Source organism: Myotis brandtii, unplaced genomic scaffold (assembly GCF_000412655.1).
Source record: "Myotis brandtii unplaced genomic scaffold, ASM41265v1 scaffold528, whole genome shotgun sequence".
Classification (NCBI taxonomy): Eukaryota; Metazoa; Chordata; class Mammalia; order Chiroptera; family Vespertilionidae; genus Myotis; species Myotis brandtii.
The window spans coordinates 204,299-220,490 of record NW_005369930.1 but is presented as its reverse complement, the minus strand read 5'-3'; the positions used below and the strand labels follow the sequence as shown (position 1 = coordinate 220,490).

Here is a 16,192-nt window from a genome sequence, read left to right as displayed (position 1 = left end):
GTGTGTGTGTGTGTGTGTGTGTGTGTGTGTGTGTGTGTGTGTGTGTTGCAGGCAATAAAGAAAAGTGACAGAAGGAAGGACATCAATTGACAAACAGAAACGGAGAGAGAAGCAGGGAAGGTCTCTGAGCTCCGGGAAGTTATTTCTGTATGTAGATCTTTCAACCCCAGGAAAGCGATTGAGAGCAAAATTAAAAAGATGGAACTCACTATGTGCCGAGCGGCAAACACGCCGTCCACGATGGCACAGCAGAAGGCGGCCACCACGCCGAAGCTGATAAACACAATGGCTGCCACCAGCTGGAAGCAGAAGACAAGAGGAGGGTGTGGGTGTCCAGTGCTTAACAAAAACCTTTTTTCAAATGCAGACCAGTTCCAAGTCCCGCCTGATGTTAGCCGTGCCTTTTGCAGAATTCTCACTTCTTCCCTACCACCTCTGTCCTCAGTGACTCACAGCCTCGAACAGACCCTGGGCCAGAGTTCGCCCCATACAAGGCACATTCTTGTTGACTTTATTTCACACAATAAATAGGCTGCTTTGTGGGTGGGGATCTTCAGTTCCCGCCCCTCTGCACAATCCTCACGAATAATCAGAGATTATTTAACCAGCTCCTACAATGGGTATTTAAATGGTTTACAATTTCTTGCTATTACTTACTCTGCTACAAAGACCCTAAATTTGTTCTCCATATAAAATCTGTGTTAATGTATGAGTAGGATAGATTCCTGGAACAATCAAGAACCAATACTTTTAGATAGGACCCACTTAGGATCGCTGCTCTTAGACTCTTAGACTCTGAGCGAGAAGGCTACGTTGCCCCATAAAGGGGCTTGGCCAATTGGACTCCCTCTCCCTGATAGTCTAACACCCATCTCCTTAAATCCCAAACAACACTTCATAGTATTAACCTTTTACGCTTTACCAACCTGAGGTTGGTGATCTTTTCTTACAGTTGTTGGCCATTTCTTTAAATTTTTGCTTGTGAAATAATTTCAAGTTTACCAAAACAAATAGCAAAAATCGTACAAAGAATCCTGTCTCCTTTCCTCAAATTCCAACCCTTTCAAAACCACGTTCATGACTTTCCTTATCATAACTCCTCTCTCCAGCAATGAGAACTCCACTCTCACGAGCCACAATATACGTATTTCCTCGGCCCTAGAATGTGCATTAAAGTAGTCTGGGAATTACTAACCCAAACCTGTGAAAAACAAGCTACTATCAAGAGTTCAATATTTGTGTGCAGTTCTTTTTGTCTCTAGCCTTAGAGAATATGGTCAAAACCTGTTTCCCCACATGACTTAGGTTGGTTCCCTCCCTGTGGCTGAGTTACTCATTAATAATGCAGTCAGGCTCACGGGTGACTGTATTCCATATGGCCCTCTCCCTCTCAATCAATGTGAATCTGCATTATTTATATATCCAACTAAGTATAGGGAGTTGGTAAGAAACGTTGCCTGCCCGGACACCCCGGAACTTTGAGTTCAGTTTTGATGTGAACAAGGGGACAGATGCCCAGACGGGAGGCGCCGTCCATGCTGCTGTCCAAGGTGAAAGGAGGCCGGCCGGTTCCCAGGCTTGCCTTGGACACAGCCCCTTCCCTCACACCCCCACTCCAGTCCCATTCTGTGTTGCTTCGAAATGAAAACAGCCCCCCGACATTGCAAATCAGAGCTGTCTTCTGCATCCTTTTGGGGGGATCTCTGAACTGGTCACCTTTTTGGTCCTCGGTTTCCCCATCTGGAAAGGAGGTGCGGAGCTATGACTTATCAGTGGGTTGAATAAATGCCTCTGGACACCTGAACTGCTCTAGGTACTGTGGGTACAGATGTGACAAAGCCAGCAGATGTCCTTGGCCTTTCCCACAATAGATGGCATTTTATGATGCGTTTATTAAAGAAGAACTTGGGGCCACCTGTGGCAGCTGTGCCTGCATAAGCCTTGATCTGTACAACAACAAAAAAATGATTTCCTATTGGACTTTCTACGGTGCCGAGGCAGTTTTAACACCGGGTCCTCTGAACAGCTGCTCTGGGTCAATGGACTCAATAATGAGTCAGTAGCTACTCTGAGTGCTGGAGAGAAGCAGAATGGGATGGGTCCCCACCCCGAAGAGCGGACGCCCCAGGGTGATAACGCTGTAACAGGTGTAAATCAAGAGCTCTGGATGTGGGCACACAGGAGGACCCACCTTACCCTGAGGATGATGGAGGCCCTGGAAAAATACACCGAATTTCCTCCAGAAGCCGTGCCAGCCAGGAGCTCCACTGCCTACCACGGAACATTTGATGTTCATCAACACTAAGGAAATATGGCCTAAGGCAAAACTGCTTCCTTTATCTCAATGGGGAGGGGGACATCCATGTGGCTTCTTCCCCTATGAAATTACTGCATACAAATAAAATCATTATGATGTACAGAGTTATGTAAAAATCTTTTGAGGAATTATATCTAGCCCAGTGGTTCTCAACCTTCCTAATGCCGAGACCCTTTAATACAGTTCCTCATGTTGTGGTGACCCCCAATTTCATTGTTACAAATTGAACATAATTAAAGCATAGTGATTAATCACAAAAACAATATGTAATTATATATGTGTTTTCCGATGGTCTTAGGTGACCCCTGTGAAAGGGTCGTTCGACCCCAAAGGGGTCGCGACCCACAGGTTGAGAACCGTTGATCTAGCCGGACTTCCCTACATTTGTATTGTTGTTATACAAAAAATAACAACAAAACATTGTTGTTATAAAAGATTCAGAAGCAACTTTCAGATTTCTCAGTAGGGAGGCCAGGGGCCTTTGCTTTTCTGGGGGGGGGGGGCCTCTAATTTGGCGGCTTGTCCTCCCAGCCTCTTCCTTTGACCTTCTTGCCGCTCCCAGATGGATGCTCTTTGTCCTCACTTGGTGCACACCCTTCGAAGATGAAATATGAAGCCCCGTGGTTCATGCTTTTCTTTCACACTGGCCTTGAATCCCAAGGTCACACCAGCTCGTTTTAATCAGCTGGGAGAGAAGGGTGGTATGTCACCATTATTCCTGCCAAGGGTGCTTCTGTGATTACCACAAGGACCCTCAACCCAGCAGCTGGAGGGGACGGACACAGCTCACACTCTGTCCCATAAGGGCACCCCTAATTCTTTTTATTTTTTTTACTTGGGAGCTTGAACTTAAACTCTTGTATGTGGTTTGTTTTGTTTTATTTTATATTCTTTATTGTTTATAGTATTACATATGTCTCCTTTGACCTCTCCCGGCCACCTCCACCCCCCAGCACATGCCCTCACCCCCCTGGTGTCTGTGTCCATTGGTTATGCTTTTATGCATTCATACAAGTCCTTTGGTTGATCTCTTACCCCCCACCCCCCACCACCACCACCTTCCCCTGTATTCCCCCTGAAGTTTAATAGTCTGTTTGATGCTTCTCTGTCTCTGGATCTATTTTTGTTCATCAGTTTATGTTGTTCATTATATTCCACAAATGAGTGAGATCATGTGATATTTATCTTTCTCTGACTGGCTTATTTCCTTTAGCATAATGCTCTCCAGGTCCATCCATGCTGTTGTGAATGGTAAGGGTTCTTTCTTTTTTACAGCAGCATAGTATTCCATTGTGTAGATGTATCACAGTTTTTTAATCCAATCATCTGCTGATGGGCACTTAGGCTATTGTAAATTGTGCTGCTATGAACATGGGATATATTCCTAGAAGTGGGATTACTGGGTAAAATGGAAGTTCCATTTTTAATTTTTTGAGGAAACTCCATACTGTTTTCCACAGTGGCTGCACCAGACTGCATTCCCAACCCCTAATTCTTGTTGGGCAGAATTTGCAGCCAAAGAGGGTGAAGGAGAAGAGACTCAAAGATGAACAAAACCACTTTGGAGTTCCCAAAGGCCTTTAGCACAGGGCTTCCCATCTAATTCTGACAACTGTGATGTTATTACCTGAGAAACTTCCAGAAACAACACTGTACATGACCCCCCTAATGCCCTGTCATTTTTCTGAGCCATGTCAGGACCTGCTGCCCCATGAGGTTATGATGAACCAACTCGATGACTCCTCAGAGAACCCCACGTGTCCTGGCCAGGCGGCCAGCTCTGGCCCTATGTGCCTGGTCACAGCTGGGATCGTCGAGAGACCCTCATCTTTACCTCCACCTGATTTTATCCAGAAATTCACAGAAAGCACAAAATTTCCAAAGTACCCTTCAACACAGCAGGACTGCCCTCAACTGTCCAGATTTATAACCATGCTCTGATTTGGTCTTGCACAAACTGTCCCCACCATTTGAATGTCCTCATCAACTCTCATGGGTCCTGCCTGGTGGCCCTTCCTCCTCCCACCCCCGAGAAAAGTCAAGTTTAGTGCTAGCAAGACCATTCCCATGGTAAACTCATGACCATGCGTGTGGTAAATTCAGTGCTAGCAAGATCCCATGCATCATCAATGCAGTGCTGGGATGGTCACACGCATGACACTGCCCAAGAACTTCTTTGGTGGGTAAGCCCCGGAGTCTGGGTGAGAGTGTTGGGAAGGACGCTGGAAATTCTCTCCTCCAACTCTTCTGGCTGGAAATGGAAAACTTGCCAGAATCAGCAACGGCAGAGCTGTCTCTTGGGAAAAACCGAGTTGGGTTTCCTGTCACAGCTACTTCACTCCTTTCACTAACTCTCCTTCACGCTAGTGGTGAGTATGACAATGCAGAGCAGAAGCCTGATCAGTTCCCTAAAGGTACAAACCAAATCACTTTCCATGTGTGAGGCCTGCCAGAACCTGTGGATTTTGCAAATGGAAACTGTCTGTTACTCTAGCAACTTTGAAGGCTCTAGAGCAGTGGTTCTCAACCTTCCTAATGCCGTGACCCTTTAATACAGTTCCTCATGTTGTGGTGACCCCCAACCATAAAATTATTTTCGTTGCTACTTCATAACTGTAATTTTGCTACTGTTATGAATCATAATGTAAATATTTGATATGCAGGATGTATTTTCATTGTTACAAATTGAACATAATTAAAGCACAGTGATAAATCACAAAAACAATATGTAATTATATATGTGTTTTCCGATGGTCTTAAGTGACCCCTGTGAAGGGTCGTTCGACCCCCAAAGGGGTCGCAACCCACAGGTTGGCGACCCACAGGTTGAGAACCGCTGCTCTAGATTGATATTTTAATTTCACTATTAACATTTTGATAATTACTTATTAATATTTCATCGCACCATTTGGGGGTCTCTTCTCTTGGGAGAAGGGCAACCAGGTTATTGTGGGGGAAAGGTCACCTTCAAATCCTTGCTGGGCTCACCGATCTGCATTTCAACAGGGAAAGTAGATTAAAAAAACAAATACCAAATAGACGGATAAGACTGTGGTGATAAGAGGAGACAGAAAGAAAACAGGGGAAGGTGAGAGCCTGTTGCTGGGAAGGCTGTCACTTGGGCGGTCAGGACTCTGTGTGCCCCTCATCCCCATGTGGCCCTCCATCTTCTTTTCTAAACCAGCCTCCTAAAACTTGCCCTGTGCCCTCTGGTGTCCTAGGTAAAATCCAGTAAGTCCGCAGACCCTTTGTAACTTCTCCCCTACTGGCTCTGATTGGGTCCCTCTGCCCCACTCTTGGTCCCTGGGACTCCGGACAGGCCAGGCTCTGCCTTGACACATATCACCACGGAGACCATTCTCTCTTCACCTCCCACAACCCCAGACGTAAGTCCAGGTCCCTGACTCACTCCTCCTGGCGGCTGTCATTCACGGACCTCCAGGTCATTCCCTCTTTCCTGGCTCACGGTCACCCTCACCAGTGTGACCACAGCCACGCTCCTTGGTGACTCTGCGGTCCAGGGTGACCCTTCCAGTGCCCTGGCTCTCAGCGCCTGGCCCATGTTCACCACCTCCCTCAGCGCACAGCCCCTCTCAGCGCTGGCCACACGCCCTGCACCGTCTGACTGCCCACTCAGCACTGCCACACAGGTGCCAACCCTCCAACCACCCGGCCCTTCATCCTGGTCCCGCACTGGTCACCATCTGAACTGTGTGCACATTTCCCAGCTTACAGACCCTGTGAATACCCACAACCCCTTGCTCCTCCCTCACGGTCTTGTATTCACTTGCCAAAACCCAAACTTAGTTAAATACGGCTCTCCAACTTCACACCTGAACAGGTGAGCATGGGGACCTGTCCTCACTCATCTGAGGACCATGCCTGCTCCTCCCACCAGCCCCACACATCCCTCCTCCCAGCAGCAGGTGAACCTTTGCTCAGTTCCCTGGGAAAGCAAAAGCCATCAGAAGAGAACCTGTACAATGACCGCACCTGCCAGCCCTGCGCCGGCCCCACACTCAGGGCTGCACGCCTACCCGGACCAGCAGCTCCACGCCTTTGTGCACCACCAGCCCTGCCTCCTCCTCCACAGCCTCCTGTCTTCACCTCCACTAGACCTTCCATCAGCACAGACATGCCAGAACTCCTCCTTTCTCAAACCACAAACCATTTCCTTGATGTCCACTCCCCTCTAGCTCCTCCTCCTCCTTTCAGCTTTCCCTAACCTTCAGAAGGCTGCTGATGTTGCTGTCTGCACACTAGCGACTGTCCCTACCTTGCCAAGGTTAGCCATCACCTGCAGGTGTCTCCTCCATCTGTACCCCTACCCTTTGTCTCTTCATCTTTGCCGCTACCTTTCCTCCTCTCGACCACAGTCAATAAAGCTAAAAATCAATAACAAATGGAAAATCCACAAATATGTGAAAATTAAACACACCCTCTTAAACCGATGGGTCAAATTAGAAATCACAAGGGAAATTAAAAAACACTTTGAGCCGAAACCAGTTTGGCTCAGTGGATAGAGCGTCGGCCTGCGGACTGAAAGGTCCCAGGTTCGATTCCGGTCAAGGGCATGTACCTGGGTTGCGGGCACATCCCCAGTGGGAAATGTGCAGGAGGCAGCTGATCAATGTTTCTCTCTCATTGATGTTTCTAACTCTCTATCTCTCTCCCTTCCTCTCTGTAAAAAATCAATAAAATATATTTAAAAAACAACAACAACAACAACAACACTTCAAGATGAACAAAAATGAAAACAAAAACAGCCAAACTCAAGGGACAGGGCAAATACAACACTCATTAAAAAAGAAGAAAGATTTCAAATTAATAACCTAACACTTTAAGAACTTGAAAAATAACAGCAAACTAACCCAAAGCCAGCAAAAGAAAGGAAATAATAAAGGTTACAGCAGGTATACAGAAAATAGAGAATAGAAAAACAAAAAATGTAACTAAAAGTTGGTTCTTTGAAAAGATTAACAATATTGACAAGTCTTTAGCTAAACTGACTACAAAAACTAGAGAAAAAAGCAAATGACTAAAATCAGAAATGAAAGTGGGAGCATTATACCAACTTTACAGAAATTAAAAGAATTATAAGGAAATACTATGAATTATTATACACCAACCAATTTGATGATCCAAATGAGATGGACAAATTACTGAAAGGCACACAAATTACCAAAATTAACTTAAGAAAAAAAAAAGAAAATCTCAATAAACCTATAAAAAGTAAAGAGATTGAATCAGTAACCAAAAACCTCCCAACAAAGAAAAGCCTAGGACCAGATGGCATCACTGGTAAGTTATACCAATAGTTAAAGAAGAATTACATCAATCCTACTCCAACTGTTTCAAAAGTAGAAAAGGAGGGAGCACTTCCTGGCACTCAATGAGGGCAGCATTGGCCTGATACCTAAGCCAGACAAAAATATGAAAAGACAGGATCAACAGCAGACCACATCCCTTATGAATATAGAGGTGAAAATCCTTAATAAAATACTAGCAAACTGAACCCAACAGCACATTAAAAGGATCACACCCCATGTCCAGGAATGCAAGAGTGGTTCAACACAAGAAAATCAATCAATGTAATATAGCACATTAAAAAAATGAAGAAAAAAAACAACCAAAATTGTCATCTCAATTAATGCAGAAAAAGCACTTAACAAAATCTAAACTTTTTTATGATATAAACACTCAACAAATTAGAAATAGAAGAGAATTTCCTTAACATAATAAAGGGTGTTAACCAAAATCTCCAGCAAACATCATACTCAATGGTAAAAGACTAAAAGCTTTCTCCCCGATATAAGCAACAGGACTAGGATGCCCAATTTCACCACTGCTGTTCAATATTTTCCTGCAAGTCCTTGCCTGGGAAAATTAGGCAGAAAAAAAGAAAAATAAGGCACCTACATTGGAAAGGAAGAAGTAAAACAATCTCTATTTACATGATTCCAAGTATATAAACTACCAAATAATCCATAAAAAACTACTACAAATAATGACTGAATTCAGCAAAGTTGCAAGGTTCAAGATCAATATACAAAAAAATGAGTGGTGTTTCAATACACCACCAATGAACAACTTAAAAAGGAAATTAAGAAAAAAATCCATTTATAATATCACCCCCAAAAATAAAATACTTAAAAATAAATTTAATTGAGGAGGTAAAGGACTTGTACACTAAAATAAAAAAAAAATTGTTGAGAGAAAATTTAAAAGACCTAATTAAGTGGAAAGAATCCCACGACTTAATATTGTGAAGATGGAAATATTCTCTCCAAAGCGATCTAGAGATTCAATGCAACCCCTAGCAGAACATCAATGGTCTTTTTGCAGAAATGGAGAAGCCATATGGATGTGCAAGGGGCTCTAAATAGACAACAGAATCCTGAAAAAGAAAAAAAATCATGAGAGGACTCATGCTTTCTGATTACAAAAATTACTAGAAATCTACAGGAATCAAAACAGTGTGATGTTGGCCTAAGGCTAGACATATAGACCACAGTCTATATGTCACTGAGATTGAAATTCAGAAAGAAACCCAAACCCCTATGTCCAATTGATCTTCAACAAGGGTGCCAAGTTCATTGAATGGGGTAAAAGAACAGTCTCTTGATAAAATGGTACTGGGTGCCGCGCCAGCACGGCCAAGGGTGAACCTAAGTGGGGGCGGCTGAACGGCTTAGAAAAGACAGACAAGAGAATGAAAGCTGGGTCTCGGTGGGACGCTGCTTCTCTGAGAGACAGCACCGACGCCCACACGCCGTGTCTTTATTTTATAGCAGATGCCACGAGGCAAAGTAAGGGTGTGATCAAGATGTTTACAACTTTCTCGTGGGTCTCCATCCTATTCAACTATACGCACCTGAACTCTATCAAGCCCACATCACTCAGGCATGTGGGGCCACATGTTCGGATCATAGGTTCAAGCTTACAACTACAGCTGTTGGTTATAATTGTGCTGGGAGGGCTCTGCCCTCCAAGCTGGGACTCGCACGTGGCAATGAGAGGACTGTGCCCTCTCATTAGTCCAAGGCTTGAACCTGTCCAAAACACTGTAGCGGCTCCCCACAGTACTGGAATAACTAGATACCCACATGCAAAAGAATGAAGCTAGACCCTTACCTTATACCATATGCAAAAATTAACTAAAAATTGATCAATGAGCTAAAACTATAAAACTATTCAAAGAAGGCATAAGGGTAAATCTTCATGACCTCAATGTGGTGATGAATTCTTAGATTTCACAACAAAAGCCTGAGCAGTAAAAGAAAAAATAGATAAAATGGACTGCATCACAACTTAAAACTTTGGGGCAGCGACCGTGTCCCTTGTGGTACCTAGTAAGCTCTCGATGACTACATGTTGAAATGAGATGTATCTTTTCAGACACACAGGTGACATAATGCATTGCCTGAAATTGGACTTTCCAGTTCAAAGAAGACAGATCTCTGTAGGGAATCCTGCTGGCTGTCAGTCCAGCATCCACCCCTCCTTTCTTTCCTGCTAACTAACGTTGATTTTATTCAGGCCCCTCATGTCCACATAAGTCACCTCCGTCTGGGGAATGACCCCACCCAGCTCCTCAGTGAACCTGTTATTAGTGAGATAATCCAATGACAGGGGTTGGTTTAGAAATGAGCATGGACCTGGCCAATGAGATAAAAGGAAAAGTCTGTCATGGACTTGGGGAAAGTTTTCTCCTTCCTACGAGAGAATCAAAGGAAGACAGCATCTGCTTCCTTCCTCTGGATGCTGCTCTATCAGGAGGGTGACAACCCTGTGGGAGAGGGGCCTCAGGACACACTGAGCCATCGAGTCAGCCGACCATAAAACCACCCACTCTGGACATCCTGGAGGGATACAAATCCTCATAGTCTCTGCCAGTTAAGGCTGGAGTTTATGTTCTTTGCAGACAAAAGCTCTGCAACCACTTCCACCTAAAGTTCATGTCTTCCACAGAGTCATTTGTTCACTAAGCAAAGGTGTGTGGCGGTGAGAACACTAGATTGGCCTCTCAGGGAACATGTCATTATAAACAGGTAAGTGCTAGGACGGATAAATGTCATAAAGGTATGAATCCCGGAGGTTAGGGGAGCTTTCCTGAGGACATGGCATTTTTGCTGAGATATGAAGGAGGAACTGGTGTTAATTAAGTAGAAGAAGGTGGAGGTGGAGGATAGAGCATTCCAGACAGGTAGAGAGAGACAGAGACAGACAGAGACAGAGAGGGAGAGACAAGAGAGGGAGACAGCTCAGCTAGCAGGAGCTTGGCAAGGAGTGGCACTCATTAAGTGTTTATTCCTTCCCTCAGCACCCAGAGACGAGGAGGAGGACAGCCTGACCTCTCCAGACTCTCCCAGGAGGTGGCTTTGGTGACCTGAGCCTGTAAGTAAAAATCCTAACAGGAATAAAGCAAAGGCTCTGCTCGACTCTGCTTAAGGTGAAGCTGAAAGTGGCCCTCCTCTTGTCTTCCCCACCCTCCCCCTCTTCCGAACAGACACACATGTCAAAGATAGAACCTGTCTTGTAGAATAAGATGGAGGGTTTTCATTACCTGAGAGGAGACCAAACACTCCTATATGTTCCTTGGGATAATTTGTCATGGGAATTTGTTCTTATCAAATCTACTAAGTATTATTCTTATAGGACATAGAGATGACATCTTTGCGATGATCAGTTGCCTGCAGCAGGATCTTGTCTATAATCACAGAGAAAAACAGGTGAAGGGAGATAGGGAATGGAGCAAAGGAGGATTTCAGCTGACATTTGAAGAGATAATGAGGGTCAAGGTCGAAGAGGAGGAGATGATATACAGGAAAATATGCCAGTGGGGTCATGAAACCCTCCTGGGATTGGGGAGGGAGCCCCTCCATCGTATATGGTGAAAGTACTCTCACGGCACATCACGCGATGAAAGAGCTTGAGAGATGAGTTCAGACAGAGTTAACGCCACATTGACTTCCCGACAGGGCCACGGTGCCATTGGTTCTCCTGGTCTCATTTCAGCCTTTATCCACCAGCAGCTCCGCCTTCTCCTCCCAGCCTTGGAATGGAACCTTCTGGGCCCTTCTCAAACTCAACTGCCTCTTCTCTGTCCTCCCTCACAGCCCTCCCATGGTGCCCTCGGGTGCTCTGGGCATAAGCCTGAGGTCTGTGAGATGATTCCCCGCCTGGTGCCTAACATGACACCTTGCACATGGAGTGCGCTTGGTAAATGTGGGTTGAAGAAAGAAATGGATGGATGACAACCATCCGTGTTCGGGGAACGCTTGTGAGGTAACAAGTGTCCTCTATGCAATATTGATGGTTATTGACAGTTATTGATGGTTATTGCTGGGGTGACAGTTAAAGTAGCTTTGAGGTGGAATCAATAGTTTCATTTTCCCTCCAGAGATGCCCATGCGCACATCAAGGCTGTAGTTGCATGGTATGCCTGGTGGAGCGGCAGCAAAAACAGACCTGGTTGTAGCTTTCCGTCAGCAAATTCCCAGGGCCCTTTGTTAACAGGCAGATATTTGGATCCATCTGGAAATTGATTAATTTTTCCCAACAGGCCTCCCACGGACATGGCTTACAGAGGAGTAAATATAAAAGTTCCGGGCATTTCTTTCAAACAGAGCACTTTTGTGAGCTCATGGCTGCACAAACAGAGATCCAGAGCACCTGGCCCTACATAAATTCTCCCCATGTGCCACGATAGACCTAATCACTGCATCCTGAGATGTTTGCTTCCAGGACCAGCGGAGTACAGAGTGAGGCGCTCTCTCACGGCCACCCATCCACCTTCGCTGCTTCTGAGTTGGACTGCAGGACAACATCGCTTCAGAGCAGCTCGCGGTCAAGGGGAGACCAAGAAAAGAACAGGCTGGCAGTGCCCTCTGCGGTCCCGGATCGGTCTCTTGCTTCAACAGTGTCTGGACGGAACAGACCCAGGGCCGCCCCTTCTTCTAGCCTCCGACCACTCTCCTTCGTCTCATCCAGTCACCACCTTCAAAACCACCTCCAGGACCAGCCAACAGACCGGGTTTTTTTCCTACCTTAACTCCTTATGCTGAACAGCCATGAGCTCCCAAATCGTCAGGAAGGCTGCGGTCAACCGCCTGGCCAACCTGCATCTGCGGGCCTCCACACCTACCTCTCTCTGGGCTACTACTTCAACCGTGACGATGTGGCTCTCGAGGGCGTGGGCCACTTCTTCCATGAGTTGTCAGAGAAGAAGCACGAGGGCGCTGAGCATCTCTTAAAGTTGCAAAACAAGCAATGTGGTGGCCGCATTCTGTCCCAGGACGTGCTGAAACCTTCCCAAGATGAGTGGCCAAAACTCAGGACGCCATGGAGGCCTCCCTGGCCTTGGAGAGGAACCGGAACCAGGCCCTTGTGGAGCTGCAGGCCCTGGGTTCTACCTGTGCAGACCCTCGGCTCTGTGACTTCCTGGAGAACCACTTCCTGGATGCAGAGGTGAAACCGATCAAGAAGATGGGCAACACCTGACTCACCTCCGCAGGCTGCCGGCCCCAGGCTGGGGGAGTATCTCTTCCAAAGGCTCATCCTTGAGCACCACCAGGAGCCTTTGGAGCCCAGAGGCCTTTCAGAGGCCCCTCTGCATCACCCTGGTGTCCCTGGCTTTTAACTGAGCCTCTTCGCAAAACTACTAGTCATTCTTTTAACCACCCTGGAGCCCTCTCCCATGCCTTGGACCAAATGAAACAATAAAGCTTTTTGCAGGAAAAGAAAAAAAAAAGAAAAGAACAGGTTGCTAGGGAGCCGCTGGCCAGAGAGCCGCATCCCGGCACACACTCACAGCCGCAGCGTGGGCAGCTCCAGGTTAGTGCAGCGAAACATGTTCTGAGTTGCGTAGCCAGCCCCGCATGCTGGGACAGGATGGCCCACAGCCCCGGTGGCTGGATCCTTCAAACTAGAAGGAACAGAAGAACCAGGGTCCAGAGGCCAAGACCGTGTGGGTAGAATGGAGGCTGGCTGTCACCCCAGCAAGTGGCAGGGCAGAGGTCCAACTTCACTTCTCCTGGTGGTCCGTGGAGAAGGCAGATGCCACCAGAGGAATAGTTCTCATGTAATCAGAGTGCTGAGCCTCCTCAGTAGCAGGTACACACGCTCAAAAGCCCCAACACTCGGGTGCTTACATACTGGAACTTGACCTGTTTTCTTATAACCAGATCTAGTTTCTGTCACACACACCCCAGGTGGCCAGATGGCAGGAAAGGTGGGCAACTCCGGTGGCTTCTCCATTCACCCTCCTCACCCCAACTCCCCCTACCCCCTTCTCCCGAAGTTAACCAAACTTCTGGAAGGTGTAGGTGGCAGCATCTTCAGGGGAAGGTATCCCTCAGGGTCCCTTGTCCTTCAGCCCCTCCCCAACAGACCAAAAGTGGAAGAGAAAAAATGGTATCTCCAGACCAGACAGACAAAGGCTGATGCCCTCACCCTTCGCAGGAAATGTTTTTCATCTGTAAGTTACTTATTAGTCCTTATTGGTTCTTCTAGTTCAGTGGCTTTTAAACTATAATCCAGGAAGATCCCTGTGTGTGTGCGTGTGCGTGTGTGTGTGTGTATGCACATATGGTGGGGAGGAGATCAGCAACTAACAAACTTTTAGGCCTTTAACTTCTCCATCTCTGCCTTTGGGACCATGCTAAGCTACAGGACTATTAGTGAAACCAATGATTCATGTGTCTGTTTCGGTGACTACAAAGTAATAACTCATTCATCAATGGAAAAGTATCAAAAGCTGACTCAGTTTGGAGCATTCCTTAGATATCACTGGAGACTAACATAATAATGGGCAGAGATAATGGTGAAGCCACTTCTAATGATTAGATTGAACAGAGTGAAATGATACCACGTAATGATATCATTATAGACGAAATGAGACCATGTCTGGGATTAGTTTCAAAATAACATGAGAAGGGAAGAAATGGGTGGGAGCTGGCGCAAGACTGGCCCTGAGTCAACAGTTGATGAAGTTGGGAGATGAGTACAGAGGGGTTCCTTCTACCAGTCTGTCTAGTTTGGAATCTGTTTAAATTTTTCTGTAGTAAAAATTAAAATTAATCAAGAAAAAATAAAGCATTCTTCATATTTAGGAGCATATGAAATACAAGCATTCTCTCTTCCACTGACATTTTCTCAGCCTGCTATTGTCTCTCTTTGAAACAACTTGCTCTGACTAACTGATGTGCTTAAACACAGCATTCAACAATGGCTACTAGTCTCTGAACACCTGCCATGGGCCAGCGTGTGCTAGATATCCTCCCGTGCATCAGCTCAGATGCTCCAGGCACCCCTGAGAATGCGGGCACTGAGGTGCAAGTCTGCCAAGTAAGTTTCCCGAGATCACGCCGCTACTGGTGATGGACACAGGTTTCGGCTTTCACAACCATTAAATTAAGTGTTAGACAGTGAAATATGTGTTTATCATTCAAAGTTAGCCTTGGAAGAAACATTCCTTGAAACGGCAGAAATGAGGTTGTGGAGGCATCGCAGACAACGCCAGTCAGAAGGCTGTGCTCTGAGGAACCGGGGGGCCCTAACTTGCCAGGTGTTCAGGGAAGCTAATTAGGGAGCTGGACCCCCACACTGCTTTGGCAGCTGCTGTCGATTCCAGATTTTCATCCTTCCATTCCAAGGCCCACATTTCTTTTACTAAAACCATAGAAATGAACTTCCAGTATCCAGACTGTGGAAAAAAGAAGCAAAACTATCTATATTTGCAGGTGATCTAATCTTATAGATGGAAAATTCCAGGGAATCCACTAAAAATAAAAACTATGAGACCTAAAAAATGAGTTCAACATGTATTAGGTCTCACAGATACAAGACTAAATAGAAAAACCACTTGTATTTTTATATACTTGCAATAAACAACCCCAAAAAGGAGGTTAAGAAAACAGTTCCATACTATTCGGCCTAAAAAAAAAAAGAAAGATGAAGTATTGCCATTTGAAAGTAACAATGTACTCTCTTACCATTTGCCTTCGATTCTCCACCAGGTTGATGCCAATAATTCCTAAGAAAGATCCGAAGCCCAGCTGAAAGCAAAGGAAAAACAAGGAAAAAGCACCCAGTTAGCACGCCTGGTGTCTTGATGCTGACTTCTAACAGTAAAGAATGCATAACAGCATCGAACAGACTGTCAAACTATGGCGGGAAGGTTGGGAAGGGTTGGGGGGCGGGAAGGACTTGTATGCATGCATATAAACATAACCAATGGACATAAGACACTGGGGGATAGGGGAGGCCGGGGGAATGTCAAGGGGAGAAAAAAAAAAGGAGACCTATGTAATACTCTTTGTAATACTTTAAGCAATAAAAAAAAGAATGCATAGGAGACTGCCACCCTTAAAATCTCTTATCAAAGGCCCTAGGCGGGCCACTCCCGCCTCTCCAAGTTCTGACCACTAAGTGGCAGATGGTCCATGTACATTTGGGTGGACTCCTTAGGCTCAATGGAAGCCGGTGATTGGAATAGAAACTTCTGAGTATGATCCATCCCTTCTTCTTTTTTATAATCTTTATTGTTGAAATTATTACATATGTCCCCCCCTTTCCTCCCATTGACCTCTTCTAGCCCACCCCCACTCCATACCCCAGGCCAGTGGTTCTCAACCTTCCTAATACAGTTCCTCATGTTGTGGTGACCCCCAACCATAAATTATTTTGTTGCTACTTCATAACTGTAATTTTGCTACTGTTATGAATCGTAATGTAAATATCTGATATGCAGGATGTATTTTCATTGTTCGCGACCCACAGGTTGAGAACCGCTGCCCCAGGCCTTCACCACTCCATTGTCAGTGTCCATGGGTTATGCACATATGCATACAAGTTCTTTGGTTGATCTCTTCC

General features: G+C 45.8%; 1 protein-coding gene across 1 annotated transcript in view; it reads right to left on the bottom strand.

Annotated features, from left to right (window-relative positions):
- Nucleotides 1–16,192, bottom strand: part of TMEM255B (transmembrane protein 255B) — a 39,176-nt gene that overhangs the window by 19,500 nt on the left and 3,484 nt on the right. The window contains exons 3-4 of the mRNA XM_005877687.2: nt 15,313–15,375; nt 210–299 (exon numbers count right to left, since the gene is read on the bottom strand). Of these exons, the coding sequence (XP_005877749.1) occupies nt 210–299; nt 15,313–15,375 (153 nt within the window). The remainder of the gene's footprint in view (nt 1–209; nt 300–15,312; nt 15,376–16,192) is intronic.